The sequence below is a fragment of the Osmerus eperlanus genome, chromosome 21, assembly GCF_963692335.1.
Source record: "Osmerus eperlanus chromosome 21, fOsmEpe2.1, whole genome shotgun sequence".
In the NCBI taxonomy this organism is placed as follows: Eukaryota; Metazoa; Chordata; class Actinopteri; order Osmeriformes; family Osmeridae; genus Osmerus; species Osmerus eperlanus.
The window spans coordinates 12,539,565-12,560,605 of record NC_085038.1 but is presented as its reverse complement, the minus strand read 5'-3'; the positions used below and the strand labels follow the sequence as shown (position 1 = coordinate 12,560,605).

The following is a 21,041-nucleotide window of genomic DNA, read 5'->3' as shown; positions in this document are numbered from 1 at the left end:
AAACACCTTTTTTAGGAATGTCATTGACTTCTTACCCTGAATGAAAAGAGTTAGGATCCACACAACGCTGATAATCAAAGTCATGATTGTTGTGGGTTCTGATGATATGAAGAACAGCTCTCAGTCATGAGCGTAGCGTTGAACTCAGATATAAACACTCCCAGACTACTGAAGCTCATACATTCAGTATGCAAATAAGTCCTGTATCTATTTCAGTTACTGGGGATGTTCCCTGGAGATCTGAACATAATTATGTCCTTCTCCTCAATAGTGTTAAGTATGTCTATACGGATATTAAATGTAACCATGAAAACATTTGTACAAATTAATATATTTGAATAAGAATACAAAGAGTGCTTTGTAATTCATGTCTAATGTATTATAAGTGGATCATTCCTAAATGTGTTGAGAAGTTGAAAGACAGTCAGACATTCAAATTCAAGTCTTTTATTGTCAGATGCACAGAACAACACAAGGTCAGACTGGGCACTGAAATTCTTAGGACAAGACAACGCAAAGCAACCTGGCATAACATAACATATTCCGTATTTTCCGGATTATAAGTCACACTTTTTTTCATAATTTGGCTGGTCCTGCGATTTATAGTCAGGTGCGACTTACATATAAAAATATATTTAAAATGTAAAATGTTTTTAAATGTTAATTCATACTGACTGACATGAACCAACGGATAAGCATTACCGTCTACAGCCGCATTCAATGGATTCAGTGATGTGGAATGAGATCGGGAGCTTGGTGAACTAGCTTACCGGTACCTTGTTGGACTCGCTGGCTGTAGCTGAACAACTGTTAATGTGTTATGTTAACATACCGGACACCTATTCATCCTGTTGTTCTGTGTGCTATTGTGTAGTTGAATAACTTGCCTTTCCAGATTAAATGTCTGTTCTTGGTCTTGGATTTTGTGAAATACATTTATAAATAAATGCAACTTATAGTCCAGTGTGATTTATATATGTTTTCTTCTGAAAATACGGTAAGTACACAGAACATAGTTTGTTAAATATACAAATAATATACAATATTCAATACAGTATACTAAACCTCTAATACACATAATAACCTATACTAACCTTATAAACCTATACTAACCTAAGACAAGTACAATTAGTGCAATATTGTTGATAGTGCAACCAGTAGCTGAAAGTGACAGTATGTAAAGTGACTAGTGAGAAGTGTATCAATGTCCATATCAATGTCCATTCAGAAGCCTGATGACCCTTGGAAAGAAACAGTTGTCCAATCTGCGTGTGCGAGACCGAATGCTGCGGTATCGCCTGCCAGAAAGCAACGGGGTAAAAAGACTGAAGGATGGGTGGTAACAGTCTCTTAGAATCCTGGCAGCTTTTGTGAGGCATCGTGTGTGGTAGGTGTCCTGTAGGGCTGGGAGCTTCCTGCCGATGATGAACTCAGCAGACCGGACCACACTACGTAGGGCCTTGCGGCCCCTGTCTGTGCAGCTCCCATACCACACTGTGATGCGACCAGTCAGTATGCTCTCTATAGTGCATCTGTAAAAGTTAGTGAGGATGACTGAGTCCATGCCAAACTTCTTCAGTCTCCTCAAGAAGAAGAGGCGTTTCCGAGCTGCTTTGACCACCTTGTCCGTGTGAGCAGACCAGGTGAGATCATTGCTGATGTTCACCCCGAGGAACCTGAAGCAGCTCCTCCTGCCGTCTCCTATATTCCACATTTACATTTAGTCATTTAGCAGACACTCTTATCCAAAGCGACTTAAGGCCGATTTATACTACTCCGTTTTCACGGAGACGGACACAGGGAACGCCCTCTCCGATGTGTAACGCCCTCGGAGAGCCCCTCGGAGAGCTCTACGTTGTGGAAGAAATTGCGATTTCCGGTGTGCTTACATTATTCACTAATCAATATAACTAGTCATTGGATACTAGTTAGTATGTTCTCATGTAAGCTTGCTATTAATAAGAGTAGATTGTGTCTATGTGTCAGGGTTAATAGATGTTCGTGATCAGGAGAAAGTACTGGGTAAACGTCCTTTGTCATGACTACAAGGAGAGCGCCAACTATGATCTCTCTAGTCTGAGTGGTCATGTGTTGGGAGCTGTGAATCTCTTCCTCTGAGACTGTTGTAACGTCATTACTGCCTGACTGTCACTATCTATGTTTACATTCCTGTGCCCTATAAAAGATGTTCCTCCGGCTTTCAGAGCTGAGAGAGACATGATTGAGACCTAAGCCTGGTGTTGTGTTGTCATTTATTGTCAGAGGTCTGGTTTTCTCTCCCAATCTGCAGATTGATAAATACGTCTTAAAATCCAGAACTCAACTGAACTTAGTCACTCCGTTTATAAAGAGACGGACAAAAAATTTTCTTCATCATTTAGCGTTGTCGAGCAGGAGGATTACAGAACCAGATCCAGGAGAGACCCACGGCGGCACCAGTATAAAGCAGAACCCGTGGTGGTGGTCCTTTTCCAAAACCCCATTCACGGACTGCTTTATGCTTGGTGCGCCTGCTGTCCCTCTGCGATGCTGGTAACGTGAACAATTTAAGAACTTTTTATTGTGACGTTCAGTTGGGAGCCTGGTCTTAGCAGACCAGAGTCTGCTAGGGCTCAACAGGAGGGAAGATAATATTAGAGTTTTGGTTTAGTAAATTTGGGTCATTAATTGACTTGCTATTTTTACTTTGTCTAGGTCAGAGTTGGCGAACTCTGATAGCGTACAAGAACTCTGGTCAGGTGAAGTATTTAAACAAATATGTAAAACAATCTGTATTCTTGATCTGAGGCAAAGGATCTGTTGACAGAGAATACGGCCCATACTCTTGACCTGGGGAAAGGATCTGTTAACAGAGTGTATGGTTTTATATATACAGACCAGGGGTGAACCAAATGTATGTGTGTTACTTGTAAAAATAATAATAAATAATAAAATAAGAATAATATATATTAGAATCTTGGTTTAGTAAATTTGGGTCATTATTTGACTTGCTATTTTTACTTTGTCTAGGTCAGAGTTGGCGAACTCTGATAGCGTACAAGAACTCTGGTCGCGTGAAGTATTTAAACAAAGATGTAAAACAATCTGTATTCTTGATCTGAGGCAAAGGATCTGTTAACAGAGAATATGGCCCATACTCTTGACCTGGGGAAAGGATCTGTTATTAGAGTGTATGGTTTTATATATACAGACCAGGGGTGAACCAAATGTATATGTTACTTTTAAGATGCATGTTTAAAGTTGTTTTTCTCTTTTAACCAGAGATCTTGTTGGGATTTTTATTTTTGTTTGAATTGTAACTGTATTAAGTGTTGTTTTGAGTTTTACTTAAGACCAGTTGGGTTAGCACAGTTGGTGGGCGGTCATAATGTATTAGGGTCAAAGGCTTTATGCGAGAGACCAACTTTTAAGGGTAAAGTGTTTTAAACGGTACTCTCAGCGCACTTTGCGGCAAAACGGTTGCACATCAAACGCCAGGTCAGAACGTTGCCTCTTGAGCTCACAACTAGGCCTCGTGGCACAACGGTAGCGCGTCTGATTTGGTAGCGTCTTTTACTTACCTGGCAAAATCGAGCTCTGATTGCTTCCTCAGAGTGAGGCATGCCACCAACGCACCTCACCCAAACAGGGACCTGATGCTGCCAGGGTTGAAAAGGTAGACGTCAAGCGGTTAAATCGTCGGGGGCTCTGTGGCGGAATGGATAGCGCATTGGACTTCTAGACAGGGGGAGGAAAAGCCATTAAAAGGGTGTGGGTTCGAGTCCCACCAGAGTCGTTCTCTTTATTCCCCAAACTCCCCGTCGACGGCTCACGGGAAGAGTTATTTGTACGGCCGCTCCTCCTCTTCTTCGTGGGAGTTTTGGCACTCGTCTCCCAGCCTTTCCTTTCATTATCCGGTCCTATTTCTGTAAAGACAGGGTCTCTGTGGCGCAATTGGCTAGCGCGTTCGGCTGTTAACCGAAAGGATGGTGGTTCGAGCCCACCCAGGGACGAGTGTGTTCTTGTTTTCCCCTGTTGTGGGTCTTGCCAGTGTGACAATGAGCTGTACCGCCGTCGGAGCTGGAAAATCTCGGAGAAATACAGTCCTCCGCTCCACCAACTGAGCTGTCAAAAGGTGAGCGAGTGGGAGGCTTTATTTGCGAGGAAGGCCTGCGATGCCCCATTCTCACCCCCGTTCAGATACAAAAGAAGAAAGCCTTTGCTGACGCACCACTCTTTTAAGTCTCTCCCTGGTGGTCTAGTGGCTGGGATTCGGCGCTCTCGCCGCAGGCGGCCTGGTTTCGATTCCCGGTCAGGGAACTTTAAGGTCCAGTGGAAACCTTTGACTAGCTGCGTCCTGCAACGTGGTCCTCATCTTTGACAGCGAGCAGAGGAAGCCAAGCTCTGCCTGGTGGTCTAGTGGCTAGGATTCGGCGCTCTCACCGCTGCGGCCTGGGTTCGATTCCCGGTCAGGGAATCTGTTTTTAGACCGCCATCAGAGTCCAAGAAGCTGGAAAATCTCTTCATTCTGGTGCCTTGAGAGCCTTTGCTGCATGTTGGGCATACCTTTCTAAGGTGGCTTTCGACCCCACCTTAAAGCACCTACTCGAAGAGAAAACAGAAGCCTGAGCCCGTCTGGTCCGATGAAGCAAGGTGCCGTGGCTTAGTTGGTCAAAGCGCCTGTCTAGTAAACAGGCGATCCTGAGTTCAAATCTCAGCGGTGCCTTTTTAGGCGCAGGTGTCAGCTCAATTTTGCATCCTTTGTCTCAAAGTCAGGCGTGCAACGGAGACAAAGGTTGCGCGCCACAAGTCACGCTCTGTGGTTTGAACACACAGCTCACACAGGGACTTGAACGCTGGACCCTTGCTCCTTCCATTGTTTCCTCAAAGTCAGGTACATAAGAGAGACTAATTTGGCCCGCTGCCACGCGGTTTGAACAGCCTTCGCCCGAACAGGGACTTGAACCCCGGACCCTCAGATTAAAAGTCTGATGCTCTGCCGACTGAGCTATCCGGGCTCAGGAGTGGCAGGAAACGCTGAGCTTTTCGTGGAACATCTGCACGTACATCTCCTTCGCCACACAAACCCCGAGGGATCGTATGGCGAATCCCTCGCAAGCATGCCGGTGCACCTTCGACACAAAGAGCCTCTTTGAACAAGTTAGGGATACTTTGACAATGTAAAGGGACAGTTAGGTTTTTACTGACAAACTTGGCATTAAATGATCAGCGAGAGACACAATCAAATACTGAGGGAAAGATAGACTGGCAGCTTATGGATTAACTCGTCTCTCTTAAGCACGAATTGTGATTTTTTTGTTACTTATGAGGTAACGGAGTTGAGGAAATTATTGTATGCGCATTCCCAAAAGAGTAGGGTCTTTGTAGGCGCGTCCCATGATCGAGCGCCGGAGGGCGAGGATAGTTTGGCTTGAAAAAGGCCATATTTGTAGTTCACTACCACATGATATTGTAGTTCTTTTATTCTTCTTTTCTTCGTGCTATGTGATTTTGTGACTATATTCTAAAGTGCTGTGTGATTCTTGCTGCAGTAAATCATAAGAGTTGGCTACATAGCCTACCGTTATGAGATTTGTTACAGATACTTTGTATTCAGATACATTGTAATTCAGTATGGGTAATTTAGCTTCCACTACGAGAACGATAGAGACGTTGTTACCTGCAAACAGTCCAGCCAGATATATGTTTGAGCTACATGGAATTCAAGCAGTGTCAAGCATTGAGAAATGGCATGCGTGGACTAATAATGACCCGACACATTGTTTTCCGTTGGAGGGAACGTTTGACGTAAAAATATTGGAGAGTCTAAAAGCGGTTTTGAAAGACAAGGAAACAAGTGGGAAGTGTAAACAATTTGTCAGCTGGCCAATGTTTATGATATGGTTAACTGAAGCTACTAGACGACGTGGCATTGTCTATCTAGAGAAAATACGGTCAGATCAAGCTAAAACTGATTCTGATAGAGAAGCTAGGAATGAGCCAAAGCGTCTTGAGAGACAGAGACAAGATGAACAGAAAAGTGAGCTAGAACGTTTTGAGCAAGACAAACAAGAGGCTGCTACAATTGAACTAGAGCAGTTTGAGAGACAGAGCATCCGGGAGTCATTGTTAAAACGTGATCAGATTGTTGCTATAGCTGTGGCTATGCAGAGAGCCAGAGATAGGGAAAATGCAGTGTTAGTGGAAGCAGCGGGTCAGGTGCAACCAGCACAGAACCTACAAGAGAAGGTTGAGGTTCATACCACAGAAAATATGATTGGTGAGGTTAGTCAGGAAGGCCTAAGAACAGAAGAAGCACTACTGCTTATGAGGTTGAGGAAAGGGTTCAGGTCAATCAAGCAGAGAGAGCCCCAACCATGAAAGGTCTGTAACTATCAGTTGAACCCCCAGGTATCAATGAACCCTATGTGTGCATATCCACGTCCTGATGTATGACAGCCTATGTACCTTATTGCCCATGGTCAGTGACTGAGCTGAGGGAGCTAAGAAAGGGATTTCCTGACATGAGAGGACTCAGCAACATTTCAAAAAGATTAGCAAATAGTTATCAATGCTATACATACTTTTATTGATTTGAATCAAGGGTTAGAGGTTGCACTCCAGCCCGGTGTGTTGAGAAATAGATTCCTGATGGTGTTTAATGGCAGTAATACCGGAGGGGTGTTGCTTGACTGGAGCAAAGTGTATGATTGCAAACAGAGAAAAGATGAGGATCCTACAGATTATCTGGAAAGACTTACTAGGATTTTTGAAAAACATTCTGGTTTTACAGCAGCTGCATGCCCATGCCCCTTTGTCATGTGTTCATATGTGGATTGCTTCCTGAACTCCAGGTAGAAGTGTGGTTGACTTTTGGTGGAGGCACCAGACTGGATGTTGGAAGTAAGTATCTGAAAACGATTGAATATTCTCTTTGTTTGTGTTAATATATCTTTACATCACCTGGCACTTCTCAGAATATATTTTTTTTCAACAATTATGAAAATTCTGAATCATTGCGTTTCAGAATTTTTGATTGAAAATAAATGTGAAACTCAAAGGTTTTTTCATTATTCACTAAAGTAGCTATTAAAAGGGATCACTCAGGAAGTATTCTTGCTTTTTAAACAACTTAACTAAAGTCTAAAGAAGCTGTGAATTCAGCAGCAATAGGAGGGAGGTTTTTGTACGGGCAGTGATAGGGATTGTTTTACTGTGGTACACATTTGGTGGCGGTACCAGACTGGATGTTGGAAGTAAGTAAACTTGACTTAAATGGATGTAACTTTTTGAGTGTCTGCTTTTTTATAGAAATGTCGAGATTTATTTTTTTTCAGTGTTCACTTCTATTTAGTATTTTATTTTATTGAAACCAGTATGGTTAGACCATTCCAACCTTAGAGATCATACTTTTTTTTTTCTTCATTGATCTACTTTCTATTGAATCCTTTAAAACAGCTTGATCACAAAGTTTCTTGTGTTCTTGCTTTATGTTAAAGCCGTTTGTTCATGGGTGGATTTTCTCATCATTTAACACAATTTGACATGTGGTTTTTGGTTATGTAAGCCCTTTCATTCTTATGTTAATATCTATTTTGTCAATTCATGAAATACACTGTAGATGTAGACATTTTGCCAGGCTCAATTTGTTACATCCTATACCTGAAATGACATTGTCATTTCCTGAAAGAACACCTTCATTTGTTTCCTTATATATCAATATACTAACTCATGTTCATGTATTAAATTGCATTAATCGGTTTGATGACACTATGAAAACTTATTGATGTTTTCAAACTGATCCTAAGGTTCGAGTCGTTGGTTGAAATAGCAGAAGTCCATCTCTGCCGTCAAAGACAATCTCTTAAACTGCTGTGTAGTTGTGGAATCTGACGTATTGTGTTTGTCTCCAGGCAACCGTGCCCTCACCCTCACGGTGCTGCCCCCCTCCAGTGAGGAACTGTCCAGTAAGAGTACGGCCACGCTGATGTGTCTGGCCAACAAGGGCTTCCCCTCAGACTGGACACTCAGCTGGAAGGTGGACGGGAGCAGCAAGAAGGGCCAGGAGGCCAGCAGGGGGCTCCTGGAGAAGGACGGCCAGTACAGCTGGAGCAGCACCCTGACTCTCACTGCCCAGGAGTGGGCCAAGGTGCTGGAGGTGACCTGTGAGGCCCACCAAAGCTCCCAGCCTACGGTCACTCACACCCTGAAGAGAGAGCAGTGTTCTGAGTAGCCCCAGGCTCACACAGCCCTGTGGAGAGGGGCTGCTTCCTCTGCTGCGACTCTGTTCTGTGCTCAGCCATTCTCTGTCCTCCTGATGGCTCACATGCAGACTAACAGGGAGCTTTGTTAGAGTCCACTTGTCGCTGCTGTTTGTAGACTGAGGTGTTATCAGTGCTAAAGTTGACGTGTTCTGCTTTTGGTCTGATGCTGGAATGTTGTTATTTTATTGGATAATAAAGATTTCTTGTTGAACTTGAAACTGCTGAATTTTGACTTTATTCATACGAATATTGATTGCAGTAATCCAAAAATAGGATTGTACATTGAAAATATCTCATTACAACACACTATTGTTGTCAGATAATGAAAGTAATAAAAAAGAATGATAGATTATCAACCATTACTGTTTCACTGAAACTAAAACTGTAACTGAATGTAGATATATCCATCCAATATATTATCACTTATATTTACCTGTCATCATGACAAAACATATAGCTTTACAGGAGAGCTTACATTTTACCACCATGATAACATGAGATTGTGGTGTTCACACAGTATGGACAGACTCAAACAAATCAGATTCAGTCTGAATAACGTTTGATTTCAAATATTAAAGACATTAATTCATTCTGCTGTGATACAAAGGGTCCGTAATCTGTAGGACCCTTATAATCTTATAATTAAGTGATAATCTTTCTTAATCCCCTGGGGTCAGGTGAGCATCTGGTGAGAGTGCTGCTCTTTTCTGGGAGTAGTTAGAACCAGCCACCCTGACTATGCAAATCTCAGTTTCACTCCCACAGCTCCAATCTACAGTTGAACAGTTGAGTCTAAAATACCCCGGCCTGGGCCAGGTGTGAGGGGGGCTGGTTTCATTAATATGGGGGAAGAGGAGGGGGGGCTTGTGAGTCATCCAACTAAGATGAATGTAACACAGGAATGGAAGTGGTGACTTCCTCTCAAGTCTTCCTGTCAGAGTTCTGACAGGAACTGTGATCTGATGTAGAAAACTTGATAACAGAAGAGAAATGTATGGTGATGTCAGATATTAGGTTTCAGTGAGACAGATGAAAGAAGTAGAAAGGTAGTTGATCATGATGGGGATGAACATGATGATGATAATTAGGAAGGCTGACTAGGATGATTGTGGTATTTTTAAAACAGGTTACACTTCTTAAATTACTGTCCAGTAAATATTCAGTATCAGGGATGTTGACCAGCCTGATGAATTTATAACAGTCTCTGATGAACACTAAGTCTGAATGAGAGAGTCAGTGGAGACATGTTTTAAAAAAGATATATAAAGATAATGTTTTGTTCTTCTATAAGTCATTTCATATCTAAACGTTATGAGCCTAAATGTTTTCAGGACTGCTGTGACATGAGAGTGGGTGAGTTGACATATGAATGTAATATCTGTTAACTACATCTGTTTATATTAGTTACTATACTGTTGCTAAGCAGTAATATAGTACAGCAGTGTTATGTTACAATACCTAATACATTTACATTACATTTACATTTATGCATTTAGCAGACGCTTTTATCCATAGCGACTTCCAAGAGAGAGCTTTACAAAAGTGCATAGAACACTGATCATAACAACGAGATAGCCCCAAACATTGCGGGTAGCCAAAACATATTCATTTAGTGCAGCAGTTTAGAAGACAAAAGGGTATTTGATGCTTTAATCGGAACACTGCTCCTAACTCACGCCTCACTTCTCGACCTCCCTCTTCCCCCAGTTCAGTGGTCACCACATTTCCCCTGCCCTCATTGTTGGTAGGGAAACCACAGAAGTGAGGAGTCATATTAACTCTGGACTATGATAGTTGGGGTTGGTGTTAGGGTCTATTTTAATAAGGTGTGTTTAGTTGGGCTGGATGGTTAGGGGTCAGGACTTTTATACGGACAGCACTATCTCTTGTACTTTAATAAAGCTATTTATTTTTTGCAATTTGGAGTCTGCATTGCTCTGTTCACCTCTCCCTCATCCTGTACAATGTACGGTCCGCTATATGACTTAGTTCTATTTAAATGACTTGAGGCTTGAGACATGAGACAGTGAGGAGACAGTAGTGATTCCTCAAGGGTTGGGGAGGTTTTTGTATGGATGTATTTCACTGTGTGAACGGGAAAGCTACAGTAGTAATCTGCTGACAGTAGTAATTTCTTGCATCTTCAGCCTGGACGTTGATATAATGATACCTGCCTGATATAATGTATCAGGATACAGTCGCTCTGGATAAGAGCGTCTTCTAAAAATGACTAAATGTAAATATAAAGGCCTCATTAAAGCTGATTTGGGAGCTTGTCCGGGTTTGTGATGGTACCAGGCTAGGTCATCATTGATGTTACTGCTGGCTTTGTAGCTGAGAGTGGCAGGATCTCCAGGCTAGACTGACACCGCTGCAGAACTCTGGGTCATCAGGATGTCACCTGCACACTCTGAGATGAACAAGCATCAGATTATTATTGAGGAAGAAGAAGTAGTGTTCACAGGGTTTTGTGGTTTGACTAAACGACACAAACCGTACTCCCGTCTCCTGCCTGGTTATTTACACAAATATTACAATGAACACCACTGATATATTCTGCTCAGTGTGACAAAGACCAGTCAGTGTTCCATGTCACTTTCTCTTCCCTCTCAGCACCTGCAGTAGGTCTCAGCTGTAGCAGTGCAGTCACTGTGCAGTCTGACTGAGGGAGGTTTTTGTACGGCTCTGTATCACTGTGTGAACACGTCACCACTGTGGTAACTCTGACAGTAGTAATCTCCTGCATCTTCAGCCTGGACTCCACTGATGGTCAGAGTGAAGTCACTATGTGATCCTGTACCACTGAATCTAGATGGAGTCCCAGACTGAAGTGTTTTAGCGTAGTAAATGAGGAGTTTAGGAGCTTCTCCAGGTCTCTGGAGGTACCAGGCTAGACGGGGAGTAGAGCCTGCTGCATCATACACATCACTACTGGTTTTACACTGCAGAGAGACGGTCTGTCCTGGGAGAACAGCTTTCACTGCAGGAGTCTGAGTCACAGTGATCTGTCCTCTGGACTCTGGGTGTGAAAAGAGAACATGAAAGGAAAAATAAATATTAAGGTTATATATTGATAATACAAAGCATACACATTGCAAAAAACAGTTAACATCAGAGGTAATACTGAAATTGATCAAATTCTTTATCTCCTACATGACAGAAGTCTCTTACCCTGTATGTAGACAGCTAGAGTCCAGATGAAGATTGTGATCAGAGTCATGGTTGTTGTGGGTTCTGTTGTTATGAAGGACAGCTCTCAGTCATGAGGTGTTAAACTCACAGGACTATAAACACTCCCAGACCACTGAAGCATGTGCTGCCTATGCAAAGTGTCCTCTCTGTACAGACAAACTTTTTTGGACCCACAAAGAAACTGTAGTTGAAGAGATGTGTGAACTGAGGCTTGATGTCTCAAAAACCACAGTATGTCTCTGTCTAGTGGTCAGTATGGGTACTTCAGTGTGTGAGTGTGTCCAGAACACTGTAACTCAGACTCCTGCAGTGAAAGCTGTTCTCCTTTAAATCATTAAATCAATGTCTCAAAGACTCCTTATACCACACTCCACAAATGAATGTAGAACAAGTATAAGTGTTTTTCAGATTCCACTATTGACAGTGACAAGGGGACTCTAGCAAAGCTTCCTGTTAGTCTACATCAGGGGTGGGGAACCTTTTTTCTGCCAAGGGCCATTTGGATATTTATAAAATCATTCGGGGTCCGTACAGAATTATCAACTTCAAAATGTGCCTGCTATATTTGGTCAAAGGGGGGGTAGGAGAGCAGGGATAGAGTTCAGCATCCTCACAACCTGATGTGTGAATCTGTTCAGCGGTCAGGTGGAGCTGGCCCGGAGGCTCCGGTACATTCTCCCAGATGGCAGGAGGCTGAACAGGGTGTGGGAGGGATGGGTTGCATCAGCAGTGATGCTGATTGCTATAGGGTGAAACGGGTGTTGTAGATGTCCGAGAGTGGGGGGAATGGGGCACCAGTGATCCTGCTGGCTGCATTCACTATACATTGCAGGGTCTTCCTGTTGCATGCAGTGCAGCTTCAGTGCCATACAGTGATGCAGCTGGTCAGGATGCTTTCAATGGTGCCCTGGTAGAATGTGCACATGATACTGTAGGTGCCTGGGCTCTCGCTCTCTTCGGCGGAGGAAGTAAAGTCGTTGGTGATTCTTCCTAGCCAGCAATGTGGTGTTGGTTGTCCAGGGGAGGTCCTCAGTGATGTGCTCTCCCAGAAATGTTGCACTGCTGACCCTCTCGACAGCAGCGCAGTTGATGATCAGTGGTGGGTGCTTGGTGGGACCTCTACTGAAGTTGATGACCATCTCCTTCGTTTTCTCCTCATAAAGAGAGAGGTTGTTATTCTTACACCACTTGGCCAGTAGGCTCGCCTCCTTCCTGTAGTTTGTCTCATAGTTGTTGCTGATGAGTCCCACTACATTTGTGTCATCTGCAAACTTGATGAGGTGATTGGTGCTGTACCTCAGCATGCAGTCATGTGTCAGCAGGGTGAAGAGCAGGGGTCTGAGCACACATCCTTGGTAGACCCCTGTGGTCAGCATGATGGTGCTGGATGTGTTGGTGCTGACCCGTACCGCTTGTGGTCTCCCAGTGAAGAAGTCCAGCAGCCAAATGCAGACAAATGTGCACTCCAAGCCGGTCCAGTTTCCAGATAAGCTGCTGAGGGATGATGGTGTTGAATGCTGAATGAAAATCTATGAACAGCATTCTCACATACGACCCCTTAAGGTCCAGGTGTGTAGGGATGGGTGGAGGGCAGATGATGTTGCATCATCAGTAGAGCGGTTTGTCCGATATGCAAATTGAAGAGGGTCCAGGCAGGGTGGGAGGATGGATTTGATGTGCTGCATGACTAGCCGCTCAAAGCATTTCATGATAATGGAGGTCAGTAAAACCACCTTCACTGACCTCCTGGTCATTGAAGCATGATGGAGGTGACTTCTTTGGCACAGGAATAATGGTGGTGGCTTTGAAGCACGTGGGAACAACAGCCTGACTCAGAGAGGTGTTGAAGATGTCTGTGAGGACATCTTTGAGCTCCTCTGCACAGTCCTTCAGTAAACAACCAGGTATGTTGTCTGGACCAGCTGACTTGCGGGCATCGATCGTGGAGAGAGATCTTTTCACGCTGGCCGTAGACAGATAAACAAGCTGGTGTGTTGTTTTGTGCTTCAATGCGACCAAAGAAGTTATTGAGGTTGTTTAGTGATGTTACTGGGTCTGTGGTGGAGATTTGTAGTCTATGATGGCCTGGATACCATGCAACAGACTCTGTGTATCTCTGCTGTCTCTGAATTGTCTGGTAATCATTTTAGCGTGTTGCTGTTTGGTCTTCCTGATGCCACGGGACAAGTTTCCTGTCAGTCATGGCTTCGGGTTAGCACGGGTGGTGATGGTTTTGTCGTGTGTGATGTGTGACATCATCAGTGTACTTGGTGATGAATGCAGTGACGGTCTCTGTGTACTCCTGGATGTCTGTGTGTTCATTGTAAGTGGCTACCTGCTTGAACATATTCCAGTCTGTGGTGTCAAAACACACACGTACCTGCTTCTGAACCAGTTTGATGACTTTCACCTGTGGTCTGAGAGCCGGTTTCAGCATGACGGTGATGTTGTCAGAGGCAGAAAGGTAGTTGATCATGATAGTGTTGATGATGATGATTAGGAAGGCTGACTAGGATGATTGTGGTATTTTTAAAACATGTTACACTTCTTTAATTACTGTCCTGTAATTTTTCACTATAAAGGATGTTGATCAGCCTGATGAATGTATAAGTCTCTGATGAACACTTAATGTGAATGACAGTCAGTGAAGACATGTTTCAAACATATATATAAAGTTAATGTTTTGTTCTTCAATAAGTCATTTTATATCTAAACGTTATGAGCTGAAATGTTTTCAAGACTGCTTTGACATGAGGGTGGGATGGTTGACATATAGGCATCACTGATATATTCAGGTCAGTGTTACAAAGACCAGTCAGTGTTCCAGTTCACTTTCTCTTCCCTCTCAGCACTTAGTAGGCAGTAGGTCTCAGCTGTAGCAGTGCAGTCACTGTGCAGTCTGACTGAGGGAGGTTTTTGTACGGCTCTGTATCACTGTGTGAACACCCAGACACTGTTAGGGTAGTGTAGGGTCCTGCGATTTATAGTCAGGTGCGACTTACATATAAAAATATATATAATTTAAAATGTTTTTAAATGTTAATTCATACTGACTGACATGAACCAACGGATAAACATTACCGTCTACAGCCGCATTCAATTGATTCAGTGATGTGGAATGAGATCGGGAGCTTGGTGAACTAGCTTACCGGTACCTTGTTGGACTCGCTGGCTGTAGCTGAACAACTGTTAATGTGTTATGTTAACATACCGGACACCTATTCATCCTGTTGTTCTGTGTGCTATTGTGTAGTTGAATAACTTGCCTTTCCAGATTAAATGTCTGTTCTTGGTCTTGGATTTTGTGAAATACATTTCTAAATAAATGCAACTTATAGTCCAGTGTGATTTATATATGTTTTCTTCTGAAAATACGGTAAGTACACAGAACATAGTTTGTTAAATATACAAATAATATACAATATTCAATACAGTATACTAAACCTCTAATACACATAATAACCTATACTAACCTTATAAACCTATACTAACCTAAGACAAGTACAATTAGTGCAATATTGTTGATAGTGCAACCAGTAGCTGAAAGTGACAGTATGTAAAGTGACTAGTGAGAAGTGTATCAATGTCCATATCAATGTCCATTCAGAAGCCTGATGGCCCTTGGAAAGAAACTGTTGTCCAGTCTGCGTGTGCGAGACCGAATGCTGCGGTATCGCCTGCCAGAAGGCAACGGGGTAAAAAGACTGAAGGATGGGTGGTAACAGTCTCTTAGAATCCTGGCAGCTTTCGTGAGGCATCGTGTGTGGTAGGTGTCCTGTAGGGCTGGGAGCTTCCTGCCGATGATGAACTCAGCAGACCTTGCGGCCCGTGTCTGTGCAGCTCCCACACCACACTGTGATGGGACCAGTCAGTATGCTCTCTATAGTGCATCTGTAAAAGTTAGTGAGGATGACTGAGTCCATGCCAAACTTCTTCAGTCTCCTCAAGAAGAAGAGGCGTTTCCGAGCTGCTTTGACCACCTTGTCCGTGTGAGCAGACCAGGTGAGATCATTGCTGATGTTCACCCCGAGGAACCTGAAGCAGCTGACCTTTTCCACTTCGGATCCATTGATGTGAAGGGGTGCGTGCTCCTCCTCCTGCCGCCTCCTATATTCCACATTTACATTTAGTCATTTAGCAGACACTCTTATCCAAAGCGACTTAAGGCCGATTTATACTACTCCGTTTTCACGGAGACGGACACAGGGAACGCCCTCTCCGATGTGTAACGCCCTCGGAGAGCCCCTCGGAGAGCTCTACGTTGTGGAAGAAATTGCGATTTCCGGTGTGCTTACATTATTCACTAATCAATATAACTAGTCATTGGATACTAGTTAGTATGTTCTCATGTAAGCTTGCTATTAATAAGAGTAGATTGTGTCTATGTGTCAGGGTTAATAGATGTTCGTGATCAGGAGAAAGTACTGGGTAAACGTCCTTTTTCATGACTACAAGGAGAGCGCCAACTATGATCTCTCTAGTCTGAGTGGTCATGTGTTGGGAGCTGTGAATTTCTTCCTCTGAGACTGTTGTAACGTCATTACTGCCTGACTGTCACTATCTATGTTTACATTCCTGTGCCCTATAAAAGATGGTCCTCCGGCTTTCAGAGCTGAGAGAGACATGATTGAGACCTAAGCCTGGTGTTGTGTTGTCATTTATTGTCAGAGGTCTGGTTTTCTCTCCCAATCTGCAGATTGATAAATACGTCTTAAAATCCAGAACTCAACTGAACTTAGTCACTCCGTTTATAAAGAGACGGACAAAACATTTTCTTCATCATTTGGCGTTGTCGAGCAGCAGGATTACAGAACCAGATCCAGGAGAGACCCACGGCGGCACCAGTATAAAGCAGAACCCGTGGTGCACAAAACTAAAAGGTAAGGGGATCCTTTTCCAAAACCCCATTCACGGACTGCTTTATGCTTGGTGCGCCTGCTGTCCCTCTGCGATGCTGGTAACGTGAACAATTTAAGAACTTTTTATTGTGACGTTCAGTTGGGAGCCTGGTCTTAGCAGACCAGAGTCTGCTAGGGCTCAACAGGAGGAAGATAATATTAGAGTTTTGGTTTAGTAAATTTGGGTCATTAATTGACTTGCTATTTTTACTTTGTCTAGGTCAGAGTTGGCGAACTCTGATAGCGTACAAGAACTCTGGTCACGTGAAGTATTTAAACAAATATGTAAAACAATCTGTATTCTTGATCTGAGGCAAAGGATCTGTTGACAGAGAATACGGCCCATACTCTTGACCTGGGGAAAGGATCTGTTAACAGAGTGTATGGTTTTATATATACAGACCAGGGGTGAACCAAATGTATGTGTGTTACTTGTAAAAATAATAATAAATAATAAAATAATAATAATATATATTAGAATCTTGGTTTAGTAAATTTGGGTCATTATTTGACTTGCTATTTTTACTTTGTCTAGGTCAGAGTTGGCGAACTCTAATAGCGTACAAGAACTCTGGTCGCGTGAAGTATTTAAACAAATATGTAAAACAATCTGTATTCTTGATCTGAGGCAAAGGATCTGTTAACAGAGAATATGGCCCATACTCTTGACCTGGGGAAAGGATCTGTTAATAGAGTGTATGGTTTTATATATACAGACCAGGGGTGAACCAAATGTATATGTTACTTTTAAGATGCATGTTTAAAGTTGTTTTTCTCTTTTAACAAGAGATCTTGTTGGGATTTTTATTTTTGTTTGAATTGTAACTGTATTAAGTGTTGTTTTGAGTTTTACTTGAGACCAAGCACAGTTGGTGGGCGGTCATAATGTATTAGGGTCAAAGGCTTTATGCGAGAGACCGACTTTTAAGGGTAAAGTGTTTTAAACGGTACTCTCAGCGCACTTTGCGGCAAAACGGTCAAACCAGCATGGCAACGCCCCTTTTAGGGAGTGAACCAGGAAGTGAGTGCTGAGAGCAGGTGGAGAGTGTTTGGTGTGGAGTAAGTTTTTGTCGTCTTACGTTGTTATTTTTGTTTCTTTTTTTCGGTTTTTGTTCATAAATAGTTTTGGGGTGTGTTAGTTGTCTTTCCCCCAGCAGCTGTTGCTGTTTGGGGGACTTTGGTTTTCTGTGTTTCATGTTACGGACGGCTATCATGGCAACAAACAACGGACTGGATTTGACAATGGAAAAGCACACGGACGAAAGGAGTGAAGGGGAAAGAAACCAAGGAGAATCGGACAGACAAAATGAGAAAGAAACGAGGTATGGCAAAGAATTGACAGTGGAGGTGGTGGTTGAAGGTACAGAGAACGTTTCTGTGATGGATTTACTGAGGGGTGTGAAGAAGGAGTGTGGAGTGGTGTTGGGCTGCAGGGTGAAAGGGCCCAGGACGTACGACCATGAAGGAAGAGGAAGGGAAGGAGAAATTGATGGACGGCATTAGAGTGCAAGGAGCGCTAGTGCATGCTAGCTGCATTGTGCAATGAAATGGTGGTGTCGTTTCTGAACCTGCCAGTATATTTGGAGGATGGGAAAATACTGGCCAAACTGGAGGACTGGGGAGTTCGGGCCATTTCGGCTATTAAGCGCCGCGTATGGCCTGGAACGGAGGTTGTTGATGGGACTCGGTTTTTAAAAGTACGTTTCAATGAACAGGTGCGGTCACGCATCTGGAGGACAGCAGCGAGGTCGGAGGGGCCAAAAACGACGGGGAGGACGATCTGGAACTGGGCGGCGACATGGAGCAGGCGGGAGGTGGAGAGAAGAGAGCGGAGGGAAGGAACGGAGGGAGAGGAGCACGGCGGGAGCTGAGAGCAGGCCCGGCCGTGGTGAAGAAGTATCGGAAAGTGGTGGTGAAGAGGGTGGAGGGTGAGTCGCGGGAATTTACAAAGGGAATATATATTGCCCAGTATATAAGTGACTTAAAAAAGGGGGACAAGGTGCGGACCAGCTTCCTGAAGAAGGACCTGCCTACGGACTGATAGTGAATGGGGTTCGGGTGTGTTGACAGTATGGGGGCTATTATGAGAACTGGTGTGGGTGATGGGTATCTTGTGATGTTGGTGTGTGGTGTAACCATATGGACAATGTTTGTTTGAAAATTTGTGAAATGTAAAAACATTAATAAAAAGAAAAAAAAAAAAATGGCTAGCGCGTTCGGCTGTTAACCGAAAGGATGGTGGTTCGAGCCCACCCAGGGACGAATGTGTTCTTGTTTGCCCCTGTTGTGGGTCTTGCCAGTGTGACAATGAGCTGTACTGCCGTCGGAGCTGGAAAATCTTGGAGAAATACAGTCCTCCGCTCCACCAACTGAGCTGTCAAAGGGTGAGCGAGTGGGAGGCTTTATTTGCGAGGAAGGCCTGCGATGCCCCATTCTCACTCCCGTTCAGATACAAAAGAAGAAAGCCTTTGCTGACGCACCACTCTTTTAAGTCTCTCCCTGGTGGTCTAGTGGCTGGGATTCGGCGCTCTCGCCGCAGGCGGCCCGGTTTCGATTCCCGGTCAGGGAACTTTAAGGTCCAGTGGAAACCTTTGACTATCTGCGTCCTGCAACGTGGTCCTCATCTTTGACAGCGAGCAGAGGAAGCCAAGCTCTCCCTGGTGGTCTAGTGGCTAGGATTTGGTGCTCTCACCGCCGCGGCCCGGGTTCGATTCCCGGTCAGGGAATCTGTTTTTAGACCGCCATCAGAGTCCAAGAAGCTGGAAAATCTCTTCATTCTGGTGCCTTGAGAGCCTTTGCTGCATGTTGAGCATACCTTTCTAAGGTGGCTTTCGACCCCACCTTAAAGCACCTACTCGAAGAGAAAACAGAAGCCTGAGCCCGTCTGGTCCGATGAAGCCAGGCGCCGTGGCTTAGTTGGTCAAAGCGCCTGTCTAGTAAACAGGAGATCCTGAGTTCAAATCTCAGCGGTGCCTTTTTAGGCGCAGGTGTCAGCTCAATTTTGCATCCTTTGTCTCAAAGTCAGGCGTGCAACGGAGACAAAGGTTGCGCGCCACAAGTCACGCTCTGTGGTTTGAACACACAGCTCACACAGGGACTTGAACGCTGGACCCTTGCTCCTTCCATTGTTTCCTCAAAGTCAGGTACATAAGAGAGACCAATTTGGCCCGCTTCATCCCACGCTGCCACGCGGTTTGAACAGCCTTCGCCCGAATAGGGACTTGAACCCCGGACCCTCAGATTAAAAGTCTGATGCTCTGCCTACTGAGCTATCCGGGCTCTGGAGTGGCAGGAAACGCTGAGCTTTTCGTGGAACATCTGCACGTACATCTCCTTCGCCACACAAACCCCGAGGGATCGTATGGCGAATCCCTCGCAAGCATGCCGGTGCACCTTCGACACAAAGAGCCTCTTTAACCCTTGTGCTGCCTTCGGGTCACATGACCCAAAGGTTCATAACGAACCATCGTTGTGTTTACCCAATTTTACCCAATACAAAAACAAATAAAAATAATTTTCTTTTAACCTTCGCAATGTGGGGGGTCTGAGACAGCCCAACGGTTAAAAGAAAATGCTTCACTTTGTTTTTGTATGCGGTAAAGTTGTCGCAATACGACGGTGGGTCACAATGACTGATGGGTCAGAACGACCCGAAGATAACACAAGGGTTAAACGGTACTCTCAGCGCACTTTGCGGCACAACGGTTGCACATCAGACGCCAGGTCAGAACGTTGCCTCTTGAGCTCACAACTAGGCCTTGTGGCACAACGGTAGCGCGTCTGACTTGGTAGCGTCTTTTACTTACCTGGCAAAATCGAGCTCTGATTGCTTCCTCAGAGTGAGGCATGCCACCAACGCACCTCGCCCAAACAGGGAACTGATGCTGCCAGGGTTGAAAAGGTAGACGTCAAGCAGATAAATCGTCGGGGGCTCTGTGGCGCAATGGATAGTGCATTGGACTTCTAGGCAGGGGGAGGAAAAGCCATTCAAAGGTTGTGGGTTCGAGTCCCACCAGAGTCGTTCTCTTTTTTCCCCAAACTCCCCGTCGACGGCTCACGGGAAGAGTTATTTGTACGGCCGCTCCTCCTCTTCTTCGTGGGAGTTTTGGCACTCGTCTCCCAGCCTTTCCTTCCATTATCCGGTCCTACTTCTGTAAAGACAGGGTCTCTGTGGCGCAATTGGCTAGCGCGTTCGGCTGTTAACCGAAAGGATGGTGGTTCGAGCCCACCCAGGGACGAATGTGTTCTTGTTTGCCCCTGTTGTGGGTCTTGCCAGTGTGACCTTGAGCTGTACTGCCGTCGGAGCTGGAAAATCTTGGAGAAATACAGTCCTCCGCTCCACCAACTGAGCTGTCCAAGGGTGAGCGAGTGGGAGGCTTTATTTGCGAGGAAGGCCTGCGATGCCCCATTCTCACTCCCGTTCAGATACAAAAGAAGAAAGCCTTTGCTGACGCACCACTCTTTTAAGTCTCTCCCTGGTGGTCTAGTGGCTGGGATTCGGCGCTCCCGCCGCAGGCGGCCCGGTTTCGATTCCCGGTCAGGGAACTTTAAGGTCCAGTGGAAACCTTTGACTAGCTGCGTCCTGCAACGTGGTCCTCATCTTTGACAGCGAGCAGAGGAAGCCAAGCTCTCCCTGGTGGTCTAGTGGCTAGGATTTGGTGCTCTCACCGCCGTGGCCCAGGTTCGATTCCCGGTCAGGGAATCTGTT

At 44.6% G+C, this 21,041-nt stretch overlaps 9 non-coding genes and 2 gene segments (V, D, J or C); 8 read left to right on the top strand and 3 right to left on the bottom strand.

The window, feature by feature from the left end:
• Positions 1–3,918: 3,918 nt before the first annotated feature.
• trnan-guu (transfer RNA asparagine (anticodon GUU)) lies at positions 3,919–3,992 on the top strand. Its single transcript has one exon. It is a non-coding gene; the product is annotated as a tRNA-Asn (tRNA).
• Positions 3,993–4,631: 639 nt separating this feature from the next.
• trnat-agu (transfer RNA threonine (anticodon AGU)) lies at positions 4,632–4,705 on the top strand. Its single transcript has one exon. It is a non-coding gene; the product is annotated as a tRNA-Thr (tRNA).
• A 219-nt stretch (positions 4,706–4,924) lies between these two features.
• Positions 4,925–4,997, bottom strand: trnak-uuu (transfer RNA lysine (anticodon UUU)). Its single transcript has one exon. It is a non-coding gene; the product is annotated as a tRNA-Lys (tRNA).
• A 1,833-nt stretch (positions 4,998–6,830) lies between these two features.
• Positions 6,831–8,397, top strand: LOC134007155 (Ig kappa-b4 chain C region-like). The segment is given in 2 exon segments: positions 6,831–6,882; positions 7,893–8,397. A coding segment is annotated over 1 exon segment (246 nt).
• A 2,536-nt stretch (positions 8,398–10,933) lies between these two features.
• On the bottom strand, positions 10,934–11,486 carry LOC134007156 (immunoglobulin kappa variable 4-1-like). The segment is given in 2 exon segments: positions 10,934–11,262; positions 11,415–11,486. Coding segments are annotated over 2 exon segments (378 nt in total).
• Positions 11,487–18,987: 7,501 nt separating this feature from the next.
• Positions 18,988–19,059, top strand: trnae-cuc (transfer RNA glutamic acid (anticodon CUC)). The gene has a single exon. It is a non-coding gene; the product is annotated as a tRNA-Glu (tRNA).
• Positions 19,060–19,234: 175 nt separating this feature from the next.
• Positions 19,235–19,308, top strand: trnat-agu (transfer RNA threonine (anticodon AGU)). Its single transcript has one exon. It is a non-coding gene; the product is annotated as a tRNA-Thr (tRNA).
• A 231-nt stretch (positions 19,309–19,539) lies between these two features.
• On the bottom strand, positions 19,540–19,612 carry trnak-uuu (transfer RNA lysine (anticodon UUU)). Its single transcript has one exon. It is a non-coding gene; the product is annotated as a tRNA-Lys (tRNA).
• A 650-nt stretch (positions 19,613–20,262) lies between these two features.
• Positions 20,263–20,354, top strand: trnar-ucu (transfer RNA arginine (anticodon UCU)). Its single transcript is given in 2 exon segments — positions 20,263–20,299; positions 20,319–20,354. It is a non-coding gene; the product is annotated as a tRNA-Arg (tRNA).
• A 143-nt stretch (positions 20,355–20,497) lies between these two features.
• Positions 20,498–20,571, top strand: trnan-guu (transfer RNA asparagine (anticodon GUU)). Its single transcript has one exon. It is a non-coding gene; the product is annotated as a tRNA-Asn (tRNA).
• A 392-nt stretch (positions 20,572–20,963) lies between these two features.
• On the top strand, positions 20,964–21,035 carry trnae-cuc (transfer RNA glutamic acid (anticodon CUC)). Its single transcript has one exon. It is a non-coding gene; the product is annotated as a tRNA-Glu (tRNA).
• Positions 21,036–21,041: the final 6 nt, after the last annotated feature.